The 22,851-nt window shown below is 50.2% G+C and overlaps 2 protein-coding genes across 4 annotated transcripts in view; one reads left to right on the top strand and one right to left on the bottom strand.

Annotated features, from left to right (window-relative positions):
- Nucleotides 1–1,493: 1,493 nt before the first annotated feature.
- NDE1 (nudE neurodevelopment protein 1) lies at nucleotides 1,494–14,390 on the top strand. The gene is made up of 9 exons (XM_054995611.1): nucleotides 1,494–1,531; nucleotides 5,883–5,993; nucleotides 7,126–7,279; nucleotides 8,915–9,063; nucleotides 9,547–9,683; nucleotides 10,490–10,669; nucleotides 11,133–11,224; nucleotides 12,026–12,153; nucleotides 13,231–14,390. The coding sequence occupies exons 2-9, from the start codon at nucleotides 5,908–5,910 to the stop codon at nucleotides 13,322–13,324; spliced, it is 1,020 nt and encodes a 339-aa protein (XP_054851586.1). The 5' UTR covers nucleotides 1,494–1,531; nucleotides 5,883–5,907; the 3' UTR covers nucleotides 13,325–14,390.
- Nucleotides 14,391–15,999: 1,609 nt separating this feature from the next.
- The window catches only part of MYH11 (myosin heavy chain 11), a 65,190-nt gene continuing 58,338 nt past the window's right edge, over nucleotides 16,000–22,851 (bottom strand). For 2 of the 3 annotated variants that reach the window (XM_054992996.1, XM_054992994.1), the window contains 8 exons: nucleotides 22,379–22,540; nucleotides 21,572–21,700; nucleotides 20,636–20,724; nucleotides 19,963–20,086; nucleotides 19,630–19,838; nucleotides 19,242–19,350; nucleotides 18,484–18,656; nucleotides 16,000–16,182 (listed from right to left, as the gene is read on the bottom strand). In XM_054992996.1, the coding sequence (XP_054848971.1) occupies nucleotides 16,041–16,182; nucleotides 18,484–18,656; nucleotides 19,242–19,350; nucleotides 19,630–19,838; nucleotides 19,963–20,086; nucleotides 20,636–20,724; nucleotides 21,572–21,700; nucleotides 22,379–22,540 (1,137 nt within the window). In that variant the 3' untranslated portion in view covers nucleotides 16,000–16,040. Of the gene's footprint in view, nucleotides 16,183–17,715; nucleotides 17,749–18,483; nucleotides 18,657–19,241; nucleotides 19,351–19,629; nucleotides 19,839–19,962; nucleotides 20,087–20,635; nucleotides 20,725–21,571; nucleotides 21,701–22,378; nucleotides 22,541–22,851 lie in introns of all 3 variants that reach the window. The other variant, XM_054992997.1, reaches the window with a different exon arrangement.

The following is a 22,851-nucleotide window of genomic DNA, read 5'->3' on the forward strand; positions in this document are numbered from 1 at the left end:
CAATCAGAGATGTGGCTGTGCCTCCGTCAGGAAGGAGCAGCCTAGCCACACCTAGGATCAGGTAGTTATTTGCACACTTGCCCTCTTCAGTTACAAAACTGAAACGAATGAATGGAACAGAGGAGGTGTTTTTTCTTCTTTGTAGTCTTCTTTTTACCCTCACAACAACCCTGCAAGGCAGGTTAGGCTGAGAGGGTGTGACTGGCCCAAAGTCACCCAGTGAGCTTCCATGGCAGAGTAGAGATTTGAACCTGGGTGTCGCAGATCATAGTCTGACACTTTAATCACTATGCCACACTGGCTCTGTAAACTAAATTATTGGGAAGTTCTAAGCCAGCAACCTCTTGTGACAAAAATAGCTGTCCTTATATGGGTGCTCCCTGCAGGCAGAAATAAGACGCCCCAGGCAATTTGCTGAAACAGCTACTCTTCAAAGACATGAAGGAAAAGGCAAGGTTAGGTCTTGGCTTTGGGGGAAATATGTTTTTGGAAAGAAGCGGGCATCAGAAAATGTATTAGGAGGCACCATGGCCCCCTCATGCTCCACGTTGGGGGGGGGGAACTGCTCCAACCACTTATACGTCAATGGCCAGTCAGTTTCTCTGTGTATCTACCTCACAGGGCTGTTGTCAAGAAAAAATGGAGATGAGAACCACATATTTGTCCCCAAATTAAGGGGGGACTGAAAATGTGAAAAATAAGCAAAGATGCCATGGATGAAACTGCAGGATTTGAGTCCAATGGCACCTTAGAGACCAACAAGATTTCAGACATCTGAAGAAGGGAGCTCTGACTCGCGAAAGCCGACACACTGAAAATCTTATTGGTCTCTAAGGTGCCACTGGACTCAAATCTTGTTCTACTGCAGACCAACATGGCTACCCTCCTAAACTGTGGATGTAACTGACTCCCGCAAGAGTTTAGTCGTGGAGAATAGGATCTAAGTAGCTAAATAGCACCTCCATGTCCAGAAGCAGCCTAACTGTGATGTGAAATGTTGGGAGAACAAGAACAGGGAGGGTGGCGATTGATAGCCTTTCTTGTTGTCTTCCCAGGGGAAGGAGGCAACTTAGACGGGCTTTTCCTCTCATTTGTCCCACATCTCCTCCCCCCCCCCGCCCCCGCCCTGTAAATGCGCCCCCTTCTTCCAGACACCGTCTCTTCCCGGGCAAATCTGGGACGGTTCTCGGGACAGGGCATCGCTTCTTCTGGGAAAGCGATCCTGATCGTTCCTCCCAAACCGCTTTTGCTGTAGATTGGGGGGAGGCGAATCGTTTCCCCACGTGTGCGGGGGGGGGGGGCGCCGCTCGCTTCGCGCTCCCCCCCCCCCCCACTTGAAGAAAACAAAGTTTCAACGTTCGGAGTTTCAGCGTTCCGTCGGCGTTGATTGGAGGAGCCGCGGAGGCGGCAGCCAATGAGACGCCCCGCGGGGCCGGGCTAGGCTGTTTCGGATGGGAGTGGGAAGCACCGGCCGTTCGCAGCCCTCTTGATCCGGGCGGCGGCTGGAAGGCACTCGGGTGAGGCGTTGGAGGTGAGCGGCAGGGGCCGGATCGGGGCAAGGGGCTGATCCCTCCCCACCTCTCGAGCTCCCCATCTCCTTACGGGGGAGGGCAGCTGAATGCGTCCTCTAACGGGAGGAGGAAGCCTCTTTCTCGAGAGTAAACAGCCCCCCGCTCCCCTGTGCGGGTTGGACGCAGCTTCCCCTGCGGAGGCACTCCCGCCTGGCTGGAAGGAAAGTGTGCCCGCCCAGTGGAGGGGGGTGGCGACCCTCCCTCTTCTCCCTCCACCCCACCCCGCGTGGGTTCCTTGGGAGTTCTGAGCCCTGGACTTCCGGGGGTGGTGGGGGTGGAGCAGCGTGGCTCTCCCAGCTGGAAAGTCGCCCGGAGCCCAAACCGTCGCCCATCCCTGGCTACCTCTGACCTGACCTCCGCCGGACCTCGAAATGTACATTGGGCCGGGGCAAAGTCCAGCCCGAGATCCTTAGACGCCCTGGGGGTCGGGCGGAACAGCCTGAACGGTCCAGTAGTTTCTTGAGACCCCCGCCCATGCTGCCTCTGGCCGGTACAGGGTTGGGGTTGTTCGCCTTTGCCGAGGCAAGTAACTAAACGCGAGCAGCCCCAGATCCTCTGCTTTCATTTTTAAAAATCTGATTTCAAGACCTGCAGGGAAGCAGTTTGGAAAGTATCCGGCAGTGCCTAATGAGAACTGGGATTCCAACGCTGGGCTAGACTGAGCTGGATTTCCAGGGGGGGGGGGAAGCAGCGACTTTCCTATAGAAAAGATGGCTCGAAACGTCTCCTGCACAGAAGTGGGTCTGGCTTAGTTACAACAGGCAACAGCTCTGCTTGCCTGTTCACAAACAAGCACTCTATGCCACTTGATTACTCATCTGCTAAAGCATAAAACGGCAGTCCAGCTTTTATCTCCATTACAGAGAGATGGCTGCATTAGTCCTGTCAAGCAAAAAAGCAAATAGCGTCGTCATTGTGGCACCTGAACAGCAGCAGACAGTTATGGGGGAAGAATGGTTTGAACTCTCACACTTTTTATCAGATGCGTGAAGAGTGCGCTCAGTTGGCAGACAGACAGACGCGCCAGCACAGAGCAAAGATCGCAGTGACCTGTGGGGTCAGAAGGGCATGAAATGCAGAAGGGCTGGTTGAAAATTCTGTGCAAGGCTACATTTATGTGGACATTTTGATTGGAGGGAGTAATACAATCTCGGTTTCTCGTTATGGATCAGTTGTGATTGTGGATTCCTCTCATTACAGGCCTTAACTTTAAGGTATCCTTGACTGTTTCCAAACAGCTAGGAATTCTCTTGTACTGTTCATTACCACTCCAAATGCCTATGTACAGGGGCACTGCAGAATCCACATGGCAGTTTCCCCCATTCTTCCCTGGCCTTGGCCCTCTCTGCAGCTGTCAATACAAAATAGGGCTTTTTTGCAGTTCTTGTTTTTAAAAACCTCATATTTGCACATTGCTGTAGCATTATCATTTTGTAATCGATCAGCTAATTCCTCAGAATCCCCAGGTTTCATTTAAAAAGAAGCCATTCTCTAGCTCTTTTCATTGCAGAGATATAAGGGGAAAGACACATCTCTGCAGTGAAAAGGGCTAAGACTGTAAGAAAATGAAAGCTGGGAATTCTGAGTCACTAGGAGATAGATCATTATGACATTATAACACTTTATATGTCAATTGCTGATTTTTTTTTAAAGCATGAAAAACCAATTGGCAGGGGGAAATGATTGGGGCTGGGGAAGGAGGCAAGGAAAATTGGGCTGTTGTGAGTGAGACCTGTGCGTGGTATAGTGGTTAGATTGCTGGACTAGGATCTAGGAGAGCCAGGTTGGAATTCCTATTCTTTGTTGGGTGATCTGGGCCAGTCATACTCTCTGAGCCAAATCTCCCATGGGGAGAAAGCTGTGGTATCAATAAAGGAAGTAAATAAACAATTATGTTCGGTTAGCTACCTTGAAAGCATTTGGCTGGGAAAGCAAGATATCATTTTTTAAAAATAAACAAAACAGACCTCCGTTTCTGCCATCAAACAGCTTGCTGCCTCTTGCCTGAGCTGATTGTTTTTGTTGCTGGGTGGGAGAATCACAAATTCCTGACCTGTTTACCTGGCTGGGAGGAAAAGCTCTCGAGATTCCCACACGAGCCGCTCTGTAATAAAATGGGGACAATATCAGTGGCCTACTTTATAGGGCTGTTGGTAAGCATTGCTGAGAAAATTTATGATGGAAGTCTTATGAAAAAAATTGCTAAATGAGATGCCACAACTGGAGCATTTGAATTATTTACTTGGCTCTATGTATTTATGTATGTATTTGGCTCTGTGTGTTTATGCATTTATTATGACTGGCCCAAGGCCACCCAGCAAGTTTCCATGGCAGAGCAGAGATTCAGACCTGGATTTCCCAGATGCTAGTCCGGCACTGTAACCCCTACAACACACTGGTTGTCATAGGATGTTGGGGGACCAAAAATGACAACAGCCCCTAGAGACGGGGACCTGGTTTCCTGGGGTTGGTTTTATTGCATGATTTTCAATTTTTATATTTCAGTGACTATGGTATATCTCGTACTTTTCCTATTGCATTGCTAAATGTTGTTATCCACCTGGACTGTAAATCAAGACACAAACTCTAAAGAGAGGTGGGCTTTTTGGAGGATCTCCTTTGATGGCTAATGATGAAGCCGCTTACCTGCCTCCAAGCAGCTCTTTACAAGGCGTGAGAGAGCACCTTAGCCATGTTGTGGGAGATTCCCATTCTGCTGCTGACTTGACTTCACCTGCATTCCCCAGGACTGAGATCACAGTTTCCAGAGCACATGACCATCTCCTCACTGTCTGGCATCTTTTGCTGCCTAAACAACTTCCAGTCTTTATTTATTTATTTATTTTGCAATCATTTTTTTTTAAAGAATATCAGAAGACACCTGCTGGGTCACACCAGTGGTCACAGCTAGTCCAGTATCCTATTTCTCACAACGGCCAAGCCAGTTGTCCCAGAGCCCCAGCAACAGGGCACGCAGGCCTTCCCCTGATGTTGCTTCCTGGCACTGCTTGACTGCCTCTGGATGTGGAGGTTCTCTTTAATCACCATGGCTAGTAGCCGCTGATAGACTTCTCTTGTGATTAAAACTCAATAGCACAAGCCCCTTGTGGTTATGCTAAATTCACCAAAAAAAACTGCAAAGTTGTTTGCTTTTTAAAGGCAGCTGAGTTAGCTAAGAGCTGCTATCTGCAAATTCAGGATGGGAAGACCTGGGGGAAAATGAGTTTTGTCTGGTAAAGCTTGTATGTTCTGGTACGGTTCTCTCTGAGAAAGTGCTGAAATAAAAAGAAAGACCGCTCTGGGGTCAAGGCAGGGCAGCCAAGTGTTTCTGAGATTCTCAGAAGAAAGGCAGGCACGTGCACACGTGTGTGTAAAAATAAAAAATAAAGTCTTAATTTGTGATGTTAAGGCCTGATTTAAATGGGATACTGGATGAGGCCACAAGCTTATTTTGCTCTTTTTCTGGTGACACTTTGCATGCAGCCGGTGCCTTATTTAAACTGGACTGCTACCTGGGCGTGCCTAACGCTAGGTGCTTTGTGAAAGTAGCAACCCAGATTCACTGAGACCATGTGTTTGCGAAGTTGCAGGGAGTGCACTCACGAGGAAGCCTTGGCCAGTGCCACAATTCAGTTGGGTCCGTTTGAGGAGAAATGATGTTCTGAAGCCCCTGGGTTTTATTTAGGAATGTCCTGTGGTTTGGGGGCATGCTTTGGAGACAATTTATTTTACAAGTGGGTTTTTTTTGCAATGCAGGGCCATAAAAATCCCCCTTAACCGTGATCTCTTGCATGCCCCCTGCCCAAAGGGCCCAGCTTTGCAAGGCCCAGACTCCAGAGTCCAAAGGGATGCTCAGGCCCCAGTGCTGTGATGTGACTACCTGCATTGGTGGTGCTGCGCTTGAGTTGGTTGAGACGTGAAGCTTAATGGATCAGCCACTGCCTCAGCCTACACTACCTCACAGGCTTATTGTGAGAATTTCAAGTTGCCTTTGTGCTTTTAGACCTCAACGATGTTGCTATGTTGCATTCCCTTATTCCAAAAGTGAGGGCTGTTCCCCACCGAGGCCACGGTCTCTGGACTGGTGCTTCCACAGATGGCCTCTGAACATGTGCAGAATCCTGCATTGGGCTCACCTCCTCTGTGTCCCTGGCAGATTGGTGACCCATGTGCTGTGTTTCTTCAGCCCCACCCTCGCAGGTCTTGTCAGTCTGCGTCTTGATCAACATCTGAAATTGGACATCTCATCAGCATGAAGAAGAAAAATCATTTAGAGAGAGAATCAAGTTTTTTTTCCTTTCCTGCTTATAGAAAACTATGCTGGAGGGCTTCAGCCATGAACAACCCTGAAATAAAGCAGTTCCGTTCGGTGGAAGAGGAAAGAGATTACTGGAAGGAGCAGGCTATGAAATACAAACAGTGGTAAAGTTTGAGGGTTTCTTCATTCATTCATTTGGTATGGAAAGTAGGTAGGTGGGTCAGATCTGTCACTGCAGGCCCCACATGGTTCCCTGTGAGGCTGAGCTGCAAATGCACAACCACATCCCAGGCAGAGAACTCTGAGCATAGGATGGTGGGGAGAAGCCCCAAAGAATACGTCCCACCATGAATAGGTGGGCTTGTGTAGCATTTTTCTGAAATAGTGGTTCCCAGTTCCATGAGATGGTACCTGTGATGACTGGAGATCCTCCAGTTTTTGGCTTCTGCCAGAGGGTGGGAAACCTGCATGTACCCAACAAGCCACTATTCTGGGCCGGCTTGGTGAGTCACAAGCATTTCAGCTGGAGGGAGCTTGGTTGTTCCTTGGTTGGGCGAATCCTTCCTTTTGTTGAACCCCTTTAGAGTGGAAGCGCAGGAGTATCGCCCAACTGTTGGGCACTTGGCAGTTGCCAGGGTGGGAGAGCCCTGGAATCTTTTGTTCATCCTTGGCTCCCCATGTGCCACCAGTGCCTGGGAACAATCTTGAAACAGGTTGCCACAGGCATCGATTTTTGAGAGCTGGGGGTGCTGCTTTTGGAATGAAGGTGGTCTGTGTGTATTAAGAGATCCATCGTGTGAAATGTTGTTTCAGCTTCATATTTAAGGAAATACATTTTTTTTAACCTTTAAAACTGTTGCTAAAGAATGTGGTTCTATTTAGGACTATCTCTGCACCAGGAACACAGAGAGACTGTAGAGGGCAGCCGTCACAGAATCAAGCTTCTGAATTCCCACTCGTTCATTTTTAAAGCAAGTTTCTAGCCCTTCTGGTTGCAAAGATAACACCTGAGAGCCTATGGGTGTTGCTTGCTGAAATCTGAGTGAGATTAGAAGGATGGCCTTCCCTGCCCTATCCCAAACTAGTAACACCAGAAGAAATGGAACATCACAGTAGATATTGTAGGCTCAATTAAATTATGCATGCCTAGTGTTTTCTACAGGTTGCAGAAACCCACTTTCTTCAATGCACAGTTCCCTATTGTGTGGAGTTCTAAATTTGTTGATATGGGGAGGCAGCCCAGAGCCCATCCAGGGGTGCGTCTTCAGTTCTGCCTCTGGACTTCCTTTCTTGCAGTGCTGAGAACGCCCAGGAGGAGCTGTGTGAGTTTCAGGAGGGGAGCCGGGAATATGAAGCAGAGCTGGAGACGCAGTTGCAGCAGACGGAATCCCGGAATAAGGACCTCCGGTCGGAGAACAGCCGGCTTCAGATGGAAATGGAGGCAGCCAAGGTGAGGGAGATGTGCTATTCCTTGCGGGAGAGCTATGGCGGGCAGGCCGTTGGCACTTCCCTGTGGGGCAGGGCTTGGGTGTGGTTGCATAGTCCAAAATGCGGGCTGGGTTTTGCCAGCCTGTGCTCATTCCACTTGGAATGTCCTTCCAGTCATCATAGGATGACGTTGGCTTTGGGATGCTGGCCAGACACATCTCACTGATCTGCCTTGAGTTTATTCAAGCTGGTGAGAGATTCCCCAAACAAATGATTGAGGAGCTTCTGTTTTGAAAGGTGAAGGGGTGGATATGTGGCTGAATTAGTGACAGGGTGCGAAGAGGAGGAGGAAACACCTGTGCAGTCTGGTGGGGCAGAAGCAAGCTCTTAACATCAGACTCCAGGAAAGAGGGGGATTGTTGGTGCCCTGTTGTCAAGAACTTGAGGCAAGCGCTGGCTGCCTTGGCAGACAATGGGCTTGTTCATGCAAGCAGCAGCCGGCAGAGGGGAGAACAGAGGGCCTATTGATACGCCAATCAGCTGGCTGATGTGGGAAGGAGGATGCACAAGTCTGTTCTGGAGGCTTAAGTCAGGCCCACTCTACTCAGCCTCCTGGCAGGGGTCTGAGTTTAGAGGTTGGTCCTTCCAAGGGCTCCATGAGAGGAGCCAGAATCTGAGCCAAGGAATCCACAAGGCCCACCTGCCACGTTTCGCCACTTTCCAGCTACAGAAACTCAGAGGAACCTGGATGGGGGGTGGGGGTGGCAATAGGGGTTTTTTCCCCTGCAGACATTCCCCTGTTTTGCTTTTTCAGAGGTTCTCTCTATTTTTCCCTTGGAGCTAAAGGTAAAGTGTGCAAGCACTGAGTCATTACTGACCCATGGGGGGACATCGCGCCACAATGTTTTCTTGGCAGACTTTTTACGGGGTGGCTTGCCATTGCCTTCCCCAGTCCACCTATACTTTACCCCCAGGAAACTGGGTACTCATTTTATCAACCTCGGAAGGATGGAAGGCTGAGTCAACCTTGAGCCGGCTACTTGAACCCGGCTTCTGCCAGGATCGAACTCAAGTCATGAGCAGAGCTTGGGCTGTAGTACTGCGGCTTACTAGCTCTAGCCAGCTGCATTTGAACGCTCCTTGATACTGGTGTCCTGAATGATCCGCGTGACTCTAGGAAAAAGCACTGAAAGAAGGCAGTCTGGAAAGTTAAATTATAGCTGAAAAGGCATGGGAGGTTGCTCTTTGGTGGCTAAGATGATTCAAGGCTGCCTGAGAGCCTGTGTGGGTCTGTCTCTCTGTCTGTGTACATGCAATAGACAACTCTGAAGGTTCCGGGCCAAGAATTGGGATTCCCACCCTTTGACTTGCCTTTCACTTGGCTACATTCTACCACCGAGTTACAGATACTGTGATTCCCTGCCTGCTGTGAGTGGGGCACACATCTCTGCCAGGCAGTATATTCCCACTTCCCTTTGGTGGTGTGTACGTGGGAGCTTGGGAAGGGGAAATCAAGCCCTTGTGGACCATGTGGGAGCCAGTGGCCCCGTTCTCCACCTAAGTTTGAAGGCAGCTTCCTACATGTGTGTTTGTAAGTCAAGATTGCTGACCAGCGGTCGGTTCAACACTGATGGTGGGCTTTGCTTTCTTGGGCTAGGAAAAGCTCGCGGCACAGCATTCTGAAGGCTACCAGCAGATCTCTGCCCTGGAGGAGGAGCTGGCCCAGACCAAAGCCATCAAGGATCAGCTGCAGAAGTACATCCGGGAGCTTGAGCAAGCGAACGATGACTTGGAAAGAGCCAAGAGGTAGCAGCCTGGCTGGAGTATATTGTCTTTTCAGGAGCTTATGAGAACCCCAGCAGCAGTGTCCCCATCTCAGTTTGATTATGCACACTCCTTTCTCCACCATTCCCCAAGGCTCAGGGTGAGATTGTCGGTCTAGGATCAGGTTTGAATCTCCACTCTGCCATGGAAGTTTGCTGAGTGACCAGTGACAGACATTCACCTTAGCCTACCTCACAGGGCTGTTGTGAGGATGAAATGGAGGACAGGAGAACAATGTTGGAAGCTGCTCTGAGTTCCCACTGGGAAGTAAAATGGAATATAAGTATTTAAATAAAAGAAGTAAACATCCCATTTCATCCCTCACCACAGCCCTGTGAGAGGCAGTGATTAATCTGTGAGCTTCATTGCTGAACGGACACTTGAACTCGGATCCCCCAGGCTCCTCTGTGATGCCCCACTGGCTTTGTGTTAAGGTAATACCCTTGCCCCTTCTGCTCTTCTCAGGGCCACAATTATGTCTTTGGAAGACTTTGAGCAGCGTCTGAACCAAGCCATTGAGCGAAACGCCTTCCTGGAGAGCGAACTCGATGAGAAAGAGAACCTTTTGGAATCAGTGCAGCGCCTGAAAGACGAAGCGCGAGGTTGGTGATGGGTGGATCTTTCACTTGCTTCCTTTGACTCCTGGAGGATTCATTTTTTTTCTGGAGGAGTCCTTGCTTGTAATGGATTGCTAAGCAAGCAAAATGTTGCTTTTTTGCCACAGGCGTAATGTTTTGTGAGTCTGTTTCCCACGGCTAAATGATCATGCAGGAGATGCGCTGTCTGAATCAAGCTGGGCTCTTTCCAAAAGTTCCAGGGGAGTTAGCCGTGTTGGTCTGTAGTTGCAAAATAGTAAAAAGTCCAGTAGGACCTTAAGACTAACCAACTTTATTGAGGCGTAAGCTTTCGAGAATCACAGCTCTCTTCGTCAGATGCATGAAGAGAGCTGTGTTTCTCGAAAGCTTATGCCTCAATAAAGTTGGTTAGTCTTAAAGGTGCTACTGGACTTTTTACTCTTTTCCAAAGAGCTCTTTTCTCAAGGAGGCTTGTTCAGTTTTGTGCTTTCCATGATCCAGAAATCTCTTGCGATGCAGCTTTCACCTGGGAAGGAACATTTTGAATGTCTGGTTCCTAAGGAAGGTGACGGGGGGAATGCTTTGGGGCAAGCTGCCTCCGTTATTTCATTCGTAACGATGATGATCTTTGGGGGATTGGCAGAAGGACTCTTCCTTTTCCCTGGAGCATTGCTTTTGTCACCATTGCGTGGAGAAGCATCTCCTCCCTACCTTGACGGACACCTCTGGATGTCCATCTTCTGCCCAGGCTCAGCTGAGTCCTTTCCTTGCACAGAGGGGGGAAGTGAGTGGGGACAGCCTTTGCAGCGGGAACAGAGCCTTTTCTCCTCCAGATTTACGCCAAGAGCTGGCCGTGCAGCAGAAACAAGAGAAGCCGAAGACCTCAGGGCAAGGGCCGCCGGAAGCAGAGAGGATGGAGACGACTCCCCAGATAGCCAAGCCACCACCTTTGACGCCTGGGGCCCACAGAGGGCCTAGTGTGGGAATAAGTACCCCTGGGACATTCAGGAGAGGTAGGATAACATTTCAGTTGTGCACAGATACACTGCCTTTTAAAACATGGCGTGCCTGATGGAGGAACCGGGCAATGCAATGACTCCTCCTTGGTCCGCTGAGCACCAGTGTCTTTTACTGCCACTTAAGTACATCTAACGGACTAGGAGTGCTGCTGGGCGTTGGGTTAATAAGCCGCAAACTTGACTGTTTGCACTTTTACTAACCTTCATTCCGGGAGTTTCAGATGTAAGGAGCCGTGGCCTGCTTGCTGAGCAGGAATGGCTTGCCGTGCGTCCTCAGGGACTAACCACTTGCTGCTCTAATACCACAAAATGGAAAGGGAATATTACCAAGCACTTAATTCTCCTTTGGGGTGTCAGTTGCTGTGCTAGCACTTTGTGGTTGGGCCCCATGTGGTGTGCTGGGTGAACTGCAGTAGCCTTTTCCTTCAAGTAACCCCCCCACCCCACCCCTCTCCAGGTTTGGCAGACAGCTACAGCACCACCCCCCTCACGCCAGCAGCCCGGATATCGGCACTCAACATTGTGGGAGACCTGCTCCGGAAAGTGGGGGTGAGAACCAAGGGGCTTCTGTGGCTTTGCACGGTGGGATGAGGTGGTGGGGATCCAGGGATGCGCTGCCGTCTTCTGAAACGTGTGCAACTGGAGGAGGGCAGGAACTCCTTCCCCCTCAGCCACCGAGCAGCCAGATGTGCTAGCGAGTGCTCTGGGTGAGCAGCCTGCTCTGGGGAGCTCAGATTTGGCCCTGGGCCTGCCAGCAGCACAGACCTCCTTGTCAAGGGCCAGGTGAAGCGTTGTTCCCTGAACTGCTAACAATCTGCAAAACAAACACCTTCATTCTCCAGTGGCCTCGATCTGCTCCATGCTGAGCTCTTTTCTGTTGTCCGACAATCCCAAAGTTAAAATTTAAGCTCTGGTGCCTCCCAAAGTTTCCAAAAGCGTAGAACAATTTACTTAGGGAAACAAGGAAATTCACTCCTACAGGACCCATTCAAATGAGCTTTGGTGTTCATTTCAGTGGGATTTGCACAAGAGGATTTCCCCATAGTTTGTGTAGCAAGTTTTTCTGCATAGTCCGTTCGTTCCTTGGAGGCTTCAGGCGCTGTGCTGGGTGAGCCTGTTTCCATGGCTAGCAGAATAATTTTGCAAAAGTCACTTTTTGCACTTGCGTAGATATGATATGATTTCTTTAGTGCATTTCTATACCACCTCTCCAGTTGGTGTCTGCTTGAGGCAGCTTTCAGTGCATGCAAAACCCCATATCCTTCTCAGGACTGGCTCCTATTTATGGTGATAGAGCAACAATTTAGAGCTGCTTCATTCAGAATCAGGACAAAACTGAATTTGCTCTAGGCTCTGGAATCAAAACTGGCTTCGTGTCGCAACTTTGTGTATGACCAGTCTCCCTACCAAAGTGCCTATCCCTCGTCAGTCTGTTTGAGCAGAGATGCCTTTGACCGGCGGATGAGCAGGCCGCATGGGTGAGTAGATCCCTCCTTCAGATTCTGACTTGGAGGACCTGGAAATGTGGGACTTTGCAACGGCGGTGAAAAATGCAGGGAAAACATGCGACCGCTGGCGGAAGTGCGAGGGGGTTGAATTCATATTTTTTTTTGAGGGATCGGAAAGCACATGATGATGTGGCAGAGAAACAAAAGCAAAAGAGGAACTTTGCAGTCTCAGTTTTGCTGTGGGGTGTTGGAGGAAGAATACCGGAGGGGGGCGGGGAGTGATGGTAAGCAGCCTGGGCTACACCCCACTTTGGGGTCTCTATGCTCAGCACTGCAGGAGTGAAGCCAAACTATGGATGAAGGAATTAAAGCGGGGAGAAGTGGTTCCATGTTGCTCTGGGAGGGAGTTCAGGCAGAAGGGGCAGTGGTGGAGAATGGGCAGAACCACTGAATGGGCCTGTCAGGCACCTGTAGAAAGAACTGAAGGAATGGTGGGACGAAATGGGATAGCATGGAGAGAAGGTTGAGATCTTCATATGCTGCTGTTCTGTCCAAAGGCAGGGTTTGAAATGGATACCTTGGGTACCTAGCAGGGGCATTTGCAGAGGTGTAAGAATCTAAGAACAGCCCTGCGGGATCAGGCCCACAAAGGGCCCATCTAGTCCAGTATTCTGTTTCACAGAATGGCCTACCAGTTGTGCAGCAGGGCAAAAAGACCAAGGCCTTCCCTGAAGGTTGCTCAGTGTTGAAGCCAAAAGCCAGCTATTGGCTTTCTGGGGCAGCTCATTCAAAGTCTGAACTCTCACCAGCATAGTTCAGTATTCAAATAAGCTGCTGGAAGATTGGCCTCTTAACCTCAACTACTGAAATACGGCTCAGATCCATCCCTCTTTGAGCACATTTCAGTTGAAACATGCATTACTCCCCCCTTTTTGTCCCCGCATTGATTTTGTCAAAACAGGGAAGGTTAGAAGCATGCTTGCTGAGCCTTAATGCATCTTCCTGCAATTTCAGCCATTCTTGAAACTTTTTACTGCTTTCCCTGGTCCTCACTGCAACTGCTTAATCAAACCTCTTCTGTTTCTTTCTTTCTTTCTTTTTAAACAGGTTGGTTAAGCGGCTTGAGCTGGGAACTCAACCCCTGAACGTCCCTGCATCAGTTGTTCTCCCGCCCCAAGGAGTAGTCCAGATGCTTCTTTGAGAGACCACAGCGGGGAGGAGACAAAGTGTTCTATGTACAGAGACTTGGGCCTTTTAGAAAAAAATCGTAATAGGATACTAACAGGCAATAACTCGTCTGTGGCAAAGGGGAAGAGGTAGGGTGAGACTCGTAAGGGAGAGAATGAACTGGATTGTCGTGCAGTGCCAGAAGAGGGCACTGCTGCAGCGTGAGGAGCGGCCTTCCTGCAAGGAAGCCAGGCCTTGCTTTGATGTTCTCCAGGGGGCAATGGATGTTCCCCCCCCCCCGCCCTGCAATTTGGGCCTCCCCTTCCAGATACTTGCCTGCCTAGTTGAGCCTCACAGAATCTATACTGCTGCATATACCTACCTGCAGACTTCTTGCTGCTTCCCTCGGGGTCCAGGATGCTGTTGTGCTGCTGGCCTGTGACTCTGGCTGCAGAATCCAGTTACTGGCCAAAGCCACTGTTGGCAATTGCTGAAGGAAGGCAGCGCATCTTCTGTGAGCACGACAGCTTGTGTATATCCACTGAACCAGGTTTTTCCTTTTTAATATCTGAGGGCAGAGCCAGCTCGGCCTTCTCTCTCACACACACAAGTGCCTTTTGAATTCCTTTTACTCTTCTGGGGTTGCTAAGGAACAGAGAAGCTGACAGTTCGTTTTTTAAAAAGGGGGAGTGTATTTCTCTGCACACACAGCCATTTTTTTTCGTCCAAGTGCGGTGTTTAGAAGGTTTCAGGATTTGACACCAAAGCTTAATAATGCGTGACCAGGCCTGGTTTTGCATAGAAGCTTGCGTTGTGTTAGCAGACCAAGGCCGAAAGGGTGGCATCTGTTTCTAAACTTTTCTAGGCATTGTGGGGGGAAGAGTCCCATGTGAGCCTCAGGGCAACAGAGAGGGCTGTACGTTTTGTGTAATGGCTCATGTTTTCAATGGAGTCTGTGTGTGACAAGAGCTTACTCTACTCTCTCATGGTCTGAGCAGCAACTGCAGCCTCTTCCAAGTCCGTTTGGAAAGGCCTAAAATAGCCGGTGTGGATACAGCAAATGGAAGAAACAGAAAGAAAATAAAGTTTCTTGGTTCTCACTGGAATGTTGAGCTTCTTGGAGGTGGGAAGGAGAAGAGCTGGTAACGTTGGGGGTGGGCAGGGGAGCCCATCTTCTGTACTATGGTGCAGACTTTAAACTTTTACCGGAAGAGCCTTTTCTTTGGAAGGGGACAAGGAAGTGTTCTGGGATAAGGGGAGGTTTGAAGTAGGCCAGAGGGGTCTACCTTAGTGGTATGGTATGCCGTCTGCCTCTGCCGCAAGGCCATAGCCAGAAGTCTTCCCTAGCCAGCAGAAGGAAAGCCCAGCTCTAGCAATGACCCCATTTTGTTTCCCATCCCCCGTCCCTTGCTGGCCTGTGCCCTGGAGTTCCTGCTTGTGCTCTTTTTTTTCTCCCACCTATCAGAAAGGGGCTGGGAAATGCTGTAAATGCGGCAGAGGGGAGGGAAACATTTGCTTTATTTCAGGATTTTTCAGCCTCACCTTGTTGGAAGGAGGGCTAACAGTTTAAGCCACCAGCCGACAGCGTGACAGCAGAGGCACTTGCCTCAGAGTCAAGCTACAAGTGATGCCTGACACAGGTCGGACACTTGTCAGCTTCCCTCAAGTTTTGATGGGAAATGTAGGCATCCTGGTCTTGCAGCTGTAATGGAGAGCCAAGCTGTAAAACCAGGACGCCTACATTTCCCATCAAAACTTGAGGGAAGCTGACAAGTGTCCAACCTGTGTAAGGCGTCACTTGTAGCTTGGCTCTCGGTGTATATACGTGGGCTGCCCTGATCTCTGTCTTCAAGGTGTCTCTTTTTTAAACATTTTCTTTGGTTCCCTTAAGTGTGTTCCAGTATAGGCGAAGCATTCAGCACTCAATTGCTGAGTATATGAAGAGAGGTCCTAAGCTATGTTGACCCAAGATCATTCCAAACTGCACTTTTAGCATTTTATTTAAGATATTCTCCCTCTCATGTCGTCAATCGCCCCATCAGAACTATACTTAAGTGCCAAAACAGCAGGAGTAGCTAATCCGGTCAGAGTATGTCGGGATAGGATGCGAAATCAGGGAAGTCAAGAACAACCATTGACGTGTTCTATTTTGAACCAAGATTCTAGTCCTCTGGCTGGAAAAAGAAAGATTCTGAAAACTAAAAAACGCCAGACGTACCACCATGGTTTCCCTACAGATTCCTAAGCAAACTTCTGTGATTTTAAAAACCTTTTATTAGTGTGTTTTTAAGCACATTCAAAATTCAGAAAGTTGACTTGTATTTTTCCTTTCCCCCCCCCCCTCCAAAAAAAATAAAGTGGCTAAAGAAGGCACTTGATCTAGTGAACTCAGCAGCACTGGAGGTATAGCAACCGGAAACACCTAGAAATGGAGCAGGAAGTGGAGGAAGGAGGGAAGGGCACTGTTGCCCTCTCTGGTGGGCCCATCTCCCTCCATGAAGCACAGTGGTGCTGTATCAACTCCCGGGGGGAAGGCATTGCACGGAGGCCACGAGTGTTTGGTGTGTGTACTGCGGAGAAGGCAGCTGTGCTCTTTCCGATGCCAGGAAGCAGGGCAACGGCTTTGGCCTAAGGGAGGTTGCAGACAGTGCTAAAGTATACACACCACACACGCGTACCCTTGTGGAGTTTGGTTTGGAGTTTTTTGGGGGGGGGGTTGCTGCAGCACTTTTTCTGGCAAGCGTGACGTTTTATTCACTAGCTTTTGTGCCGTTGAAATCTCCGTCTCTGGCGTCTGCTTCCTCCTCTGAGCCCTCGGTGGCGTTTTCGACAATCCTCCGGCCCCCTCCGGAGCGTCGGGAGGGGGCAAAGGAGGCCGGCTCGTTCCCACGCCTGGAGCAAGGAAAGACAAACGGAAGGCGAGAAAGTCAGTGCTTCTCACTGGCTGTTCTTCAAGGAGAAAAAGAAAGAGGTAGAGATGCTTCAGCCCTGGGGGGTGCCTTTGGGTTTGCGGTGTTGTTATGATGGCTGTTTTAATGTTAAGAATTGTTTTATTGATGTTGCCCAACTTGGGCACCAATTGCCTGGGGGGAAAGCAGGTTTATAAATGTTTTTGCAATAAATAAATCGAAAGGGGCTGTGGTGGGGGAGAGCTACAAGCCAAAGCCAGCCCTTGCTGCTGGTGGTCTTCCCTGTGGGCTTGCTCGTGGCCCACTGCCAGTGCAGCTAACCTGACCCCTGCCCTCCACAGCCTTCGGCCAAGCCAAGTGGGACAGGGTGAACTGAAAAGAGGGCAATGGGGGGGGGAGTTGTGCTAAACTGAAAACGAGACAAAAGTCCACAGAAATGTTTGTGCCCCTGCCCACCCACCGCCATAAAGAGAAAAGGCTGTGTGGCTGACAAGGAGGCAGAGGCTGGGCCTCGCTGCCCTCTTGGAAAGAAATCAGTGTGGCAACAGTTAAAGCCAAGCGGTTTTGCAAAAGAGGATCCACAAATATTACAGAGTGCGGTTGGCTCAGCTGTTTCTCCGAGTGGCTTGTGCGGCTGTAGGGGTGGGTGTGAAATACCAAAGCAAGTAACAATGCTAAACTAAGGCAGATCTCTAAAGCCGAGGGATCAGCAGCTGGGATGGGTGAGCAGATCCATTTTACAGCGCTTGATGATTCCAGATTCTACAGATGGGCGGAATGTAACAGCCCAATTCTTTTAAAATAAAGTTGTTAGCCCTTACAAATTTTGAATTTTTTTTTGTATCAAATCCTGTTTATACATCAATCTGAAGCAAGCGAATTCTTTCAGATTGAGCTGTTTTGTATCAGGATCTAACCTGACACACTAGCAGTTGCATAGCTACAATACTGAGCCAGTATAGCGGTTAGAGTGCCAGACTAGAATCTGGAGACCCAGGTTCGAATCCCCACTCTGACATGGGAGCTTGCTGGGTGACCTTTGGCCTATCAAACCTACTCAGCCTAAATTAAGTCAAGGAGTTGCTGTGTGGACTGGAGGATGTTATAAACTGCTTTGGATCCCTCTTGGGAAGAAAAGGAGGGTATAAATGAAATTAAATAAAATAAATACTGTACAGTGTTGGCCATATATTTTTTCCCTGGTGTCTGTGAGTTGAAAGAACAGCTCAGCTGACTTTCTAAGCAGAAATAATTGGTATTGCTAGGAGTGATTATAAAACATAAGAATGCTACATTTGCAAGTGTGTGCTTATATTATGGAACAGAGAGGAGGAGGAAGGAAGGGTTTCTAAGGGCCTAACAAAATCTGTAATATTTGTCTCTTTTGGTTCAAGACACTGACATGTAGATATCCAAGCCTTCACAGTTTGCAGAAATCTCACATGGATTTATTTAGGGAAAAAAAGAAGAAAAAATTCTACAACAGAAGCAGACTGCAACGTTGAAGGCGTGGTACCTGCGGAGTCACTGCGAAGGTTCCGGGTTCCCCCTGCAACAGAGATAAGCAGCCCGAAACGGTTAGCCACTATTTCCTGAGAGATTATTTAAATAATAGAATCAGGATTTTAAAAAAGTTTATGGCAACTGTATTCTGCTCGTCCCCTTAGCGGGATGGCAGCTCAACCTATCTCTGGGCTCTACCTGAGGCAGACTGGAGGGTTGCAGGGGAAATGGGATCTTGTGACTTTGGGCAGGGCCTGGAATGCAGGAATGCCAATGCCCTATACACCAGAAGAGGTTCACCGGGAATGGGTCTGCCCTCACCTGAGGAGGAGAGAGTAGTGCTGCCTGTTATCTAACCCTGGGACTAGCAACAGAGGGCCCTGCACCAAGTTCCTTTTGGAATTTGGAAGGCTGCATAGGGAACCTGTCCTTGGTCCCATTTCTTTGGTGGGTTGAGGTTGCAGTACACCTGCCCAGCTGAGCTACCCCAAAGGGGCACCTCGAGGTGTTATTGCTGACGTCCCTCTCAGCCACTTCCTTAATAAGGTCCTCACAGTCTGTAGGAGGGGCTCACTTTCCTCCCATGACTCTTTTTAGACTCAGCAAGTGGAAGGCGCCTCCCAGAGGAGGGTGTCTGGGCCATTTGCACAATGCTTCTGGGTGCAAAAAGGGCATCCTGTGTTTCTGACAGAACCCAACGGGGAAGGGATTGCTGCATCTCAGGCACCCCCTGGCATTGCCAAGCCCTGCGCCAGCTAGCTTCCCTCTCTCCCAGGCCCACCTGAGCTTGCTTTTCAAGGCCGTCACCTCCCGGCTCATGGCCTCATTGCTCTCCGTGGCCTCATCCAGCTCCCTCTGCAGCTTCCTGCGGCTGGCGTTGATGCGCTGGGATTCTTCCTCAGCCTCCTCCAGCTGGCGCTTCAGCTGCTTGACCCGTGTGCTACCCTTGTCAGCCTAAAGTGGGAGAAGGAGGGAGGCAGATGGTTGCCTCAGGGCTGCAGCTGGGAGCCCACCAGCAGTCCTGTCCCCTCCCTGGGGCCCAGCAGAGTGGAGGCAGCACACCGGTGTGAGGAAGTGGGACAAGACGTGACCATCAGGGGAGGCTGCCCTGGGAAGAGCCACAGATTCACAACTGAATCTTCCACAGCCTCCAGAACTGGGGTGTGTGTGTGTGTACTTTTATGAAACAAAGTGCTTACATTAACTTCGAACCCTTACTACAGCCCTGTAAAGTAGGCCAGTATTATCGCACATCTCCCACCCACCCCAAATTACAGACTGAACCACTTGCTGGAGGTCACCTAGTCAGTTCATAGCAAAGGTGGCATTTGAACCTGGGGCTTCCCCAGATCACAGCTCATTCTCTTGCTATATCCACTCCCATGGAACCAAAATTACCCATTACAATATTTCACCCCTTCAGCTCTGAGCCTTGCTTCGTTTTCTTCTTGGCTCCCTTTATACCCCACCTCTTCTTCCCACCAGGTTAGTCCTGCCTCCTCCCATGTCATTGGCTGGAGCCTGCCGTATGGGGCTCACCTGGTCTTTGTACTGCTCCGCCTGCTTCCTCTCGTCCTCAACCTGCAGCAAGACCTCCTTCAGCTTCTTGTCCTTTTGGCGCAGAGTCTTTGCTGCAGCCTGTTTTTCCCTGGGGTCGGGGGGGGGGTGGAGGATGGAGAGTGATTTAAAGATCAGGGCTGACAGAAGGGCAGCCCAAGATGGGAGAAAGAGATCTGCCGTGCCCCCTACAAAGGACACCATGCAGGGCAGCTGCCAAGTGAAATGCATTTGATCGAAATGTTCGCACCAACAGCCCCTGCATCCTGCGCATGGATTTTGTCTGCCCAGCCTGTGCAGGGGCAAGGGTTGGCCTTGGCAGGGGGCTGAAAATCCCACATCCTTTCTCCCCCCCCCCCGAAGCATTTACCTGGATTCCTGTTCCAGCTGTTCTTCCAGCTGTCCAATTTTGGCTTCCAGGGCTGTGATGGTGGCCTTGAACTTGGATTTGACGGCCCCCTCCATCTCCTGCAGCTTGCCCTTCAGTTCCTTGTTCTGCCTCTCCAGCTGCTGCCGGGCACTCTCATTCTTCTGGGCTGTGGCCCGCTCCGAGGCCAGCTCGTTGTTCAGCTGCTCCGCCTGAAATCCACAAATGGGGAATGGCCTTACAAGGCAAGACAGGGCAGCAATTTGGAGGAGCTGCCGCCACAGGCTGGTCCATCCACCACCACCCCCTCACTGTCCTGGGGCTCCCTCCACCTGCCTGCTGCACTGCCTTCCGGAAGCGGTCACTCATGGCTTCCATGTTGCTCTGCTCCTCTTCAAGCTCCTCCTCCATTTGGGAGATCCGGGCCTCCAAGCGCCGTTTTTCATCCAGGAGACTTGTCCTAGAAACACCAAGAAGGTGAGGAAGGTGGGTCACCTCATTGCCAGGAACTTGAAAAAGCCACTTTCTTCCTAACAGGAACTCCAAGCAAGTGTCCTTCCCTGCCCCTCAAGAAAGATGTTGTTCCCCATATCACTGTCTGACTATATTATTTTGTGACTTGTAGCTCATTGTTTGCTTGCTGTTTATGAACAATCACAGGCGTGTTATGTCAGTTTTGCATCTGATAGGGTTGGAATCTGCACTGGGGGCCCCAGAGTGGACAGAAGGAGCCATCATCCGGGGAGACCCACACTTTGTTTTGCCTCTGCCACAAGCTCAATTGGTGGCCTTCCTTAGGCAAGACACACTCAGCCCACCTTCTGCTAGCCTACTTTGGGGGACTGCTGTAAGGATTCCTGAAAGAGTGCCTGTGCATACTACAAAAAGGGTGCTAAAATAAATGTTAGTTTCCAAATGCTCCAGAGGGAGAATATGGGGCAAAAAAAAAAGTGAAAACTTGAGAGCTGCGAGTCCAGTTCCAGCAGGTTCCACATCCCAGCCAGCCTACCTCCCAGAGGCAGAACTTGCCAGCTCTTCAGCCAGATCTTCTTTCTCCTGCTCTGCTTGCTTCCGAGCTCTTTCAGCTGCGGCCAGATCCTAAGGAAGCCAAGAAAGATAGAAAGAACTTCCCATTCAGTATAGCAAGAAAAACGGGGGGGGGGCACTGGGATGTCCTCTTGCACTTTAAAGCAGAAGGCTTGCTTTCGGGTCACGGCCAGCTCCCCCGTGCAGGGAAGTATCTTGACCAGAGACTTGAACTTGTTGGTCCCTTAAGGTGCCACTGGACTGCTGTTCTACTGCAGACCAACATGGTTGCCTACCTGAAACGACTCTAAATTAGTGATACTCCGTGGCTTGGGAGTTCCCCATGGCACTTCTGGGCACCGTTCCCCAATGTGGCACCTGCCCCATGTTTCAGGAACTGGGCAAGGCCCTTCCCTGGTTTAGCACACCAAAATAACTGTCACCAGAAGGGCTGGAGGAGGAGTAAGCTGTGAACTGCAGGTGCCATGCTGGGGACAGCAGTTGGGAGCCCATCCTCTACAATCCCCCCTCCCATGCTTCTCTGCACTCAATTGGACCCAAGACCTGCAGGCAGAGCAAGTGCCCCACCCCTCAACATTACTCCTTCTCAAAAGGAGTTGCCGTTCCCAGGAAAAATCTTGGGGAGGGGGGGGAGTCACCAGATGAACCTTGTTCATATTTGGTCTCACCAATTTCTGCATTTGGGGTAATGAAGGAATTTTCACAAGGTAAGGATTAGAACCAGAATGACAGAAAGTGCGCCCCATAACAGCACAATCCACCAAGATGTTCTCACATTATGCGGAGAGGTCAGGTGTGTGGAGGATCCTGCCTGGGGACCCCCCAGGTTGCACAACTGGTTTCCTGAAGGGCCAAATTCCCATTTGAGTTCCCCTCAATCCTCCTGGCCTCAACTTGCCTCTTGCAGCTGCATCAGCTCAGCCTCCAGGCTCTTGGCCTTCTTCTCGTTCTCTCGAGCGGTGGTGAAGATTTCTTCTCGAGCAGCGCGGGCATCTTCCAGTTCCCTCTGGAAGTCCTTCATCTGAGCCTACAAGGTCCGGTGGTTAAAAAGGGGTTAATCACATCAGCAGTTTGATTCCATTTTCTAGTTTATTAATCTGCTACCACCACCTAACGGCACATTCTGATGGAAAGAAAAGGGCTGCAGTTTAAACGGGCCAAGTGGGGAACGCCACAGCACTCCTGAAGAGGGTTCCAGAGGGAGGCCTCAGCCCCTGAAGACAGACCTTCAAGGGAGGCCTCTGAAAAACAGAAGCAGCTGCATCCGTAAAAGAGAAACTGCGGAGCAAGCACCGAATTCCGGAAACGCCCCTTGGCCAAGAACAGTAAAGCACAGCAGGCAGGTTTTTCACCCTGAACACATCATCGGCAACTCCACCCACTTTCAAGGGCTCCAAATTGGACTGTGGCACTTTTGGTTTCCAGCTGGTGGTGCCAGAAAGCAGAAGGACCAGTGTCCAACCTGGAGTCCTTAGAAGCTGGCGGAGACTCAAATGTGGCTGTCTCCCTGTACCGTTCTCCTCTTGATATTTTGTGGGCCGCTATTCAACACTGCAGTGGGCCAATGCACCTGCCAAATTTTTATGCCACTTGAGGGCCAGGTGAAAAGCCCCCGCAGATGGTTTTCCGACTCCTGGTGTAGTGAAAACAGCACAAGGTCAGCAGTCAGGGTGACCACCTTGGATCAGATAAAAATCCCACGAACCTGGAGTTTCCTGAGCTGCTTGATGGCTTCGTCCCGGGCCTTGTTGGCCGAGTCTGCCTGGCCTTCCAAATCCTTGATGTCAACCTCCAATTTCTTCTTGGCTGCTGCTGCGAGGGTACGCTGTTTGCGCTCGTCTTCCAGTTCCGTCTCCAGCTCGTGAAGCTGATCAATGGGAAAGAGATGGTCAGGGCCAACTGGATCAGGACGCATAACCCCCACTCAACAACCGCATGGCCGAATGTGCAAAACGGCCTCATGGGAACAGAAGGCGCCATGGTACCCCACTTCCCCCAAACAGATGGCATTCCAGAAGAGGCATCTTCTTGAGAGGAGCGAGTCCTGGTGTGTTTGATGATAGCTTATTTATTTACAGTTATACACATTGGGAGGGTGAGCTGCAGACATCCTAGACATCACAAATCCAACCCCCCCCCCCCCCGCGCCAAAGCTCTTGGAAGGCCCTGATGGTTCCT

This window comes from Eublepharis macularius, chromosome 12 (assembly GCF_028583425.1).
Source record: "Eublepharis macularius isolate TG4126 chromosome 12, MPM_Emac_v1.0, whole genome shotgun sequence".
Classification (NCBI taxonomy): Eukaryota; Metazoa; Chordata; class Lepidosauria; order Squamata; family Eublepharidae; genus Eublepharis; species Eublepharis macularius.

Coding starts and splice junctions, on each gene's coding strand:
- NDE1 (XM_054995611.1), top strand. CDS start 5,908: ATGAACAACCCTGAAATAAAGCAGTTCCGTTCGGTGGAAGAGGAAAGA. Junction 5,994..7,125: donor GCTATGAAATACAAACAGTG/GTAAAGTTTGAG, acceptor CCTTTCTTGCAG/TGCTGAGAACGCCCAGGAGG. Junction 9,684..10,489: donor CCTGAAAGACGAAGCGCGAG/GTTGGTGATGGG, acceptor TTTCTCCTCCAG/ATTTACGCCAAGAGCTGGCC.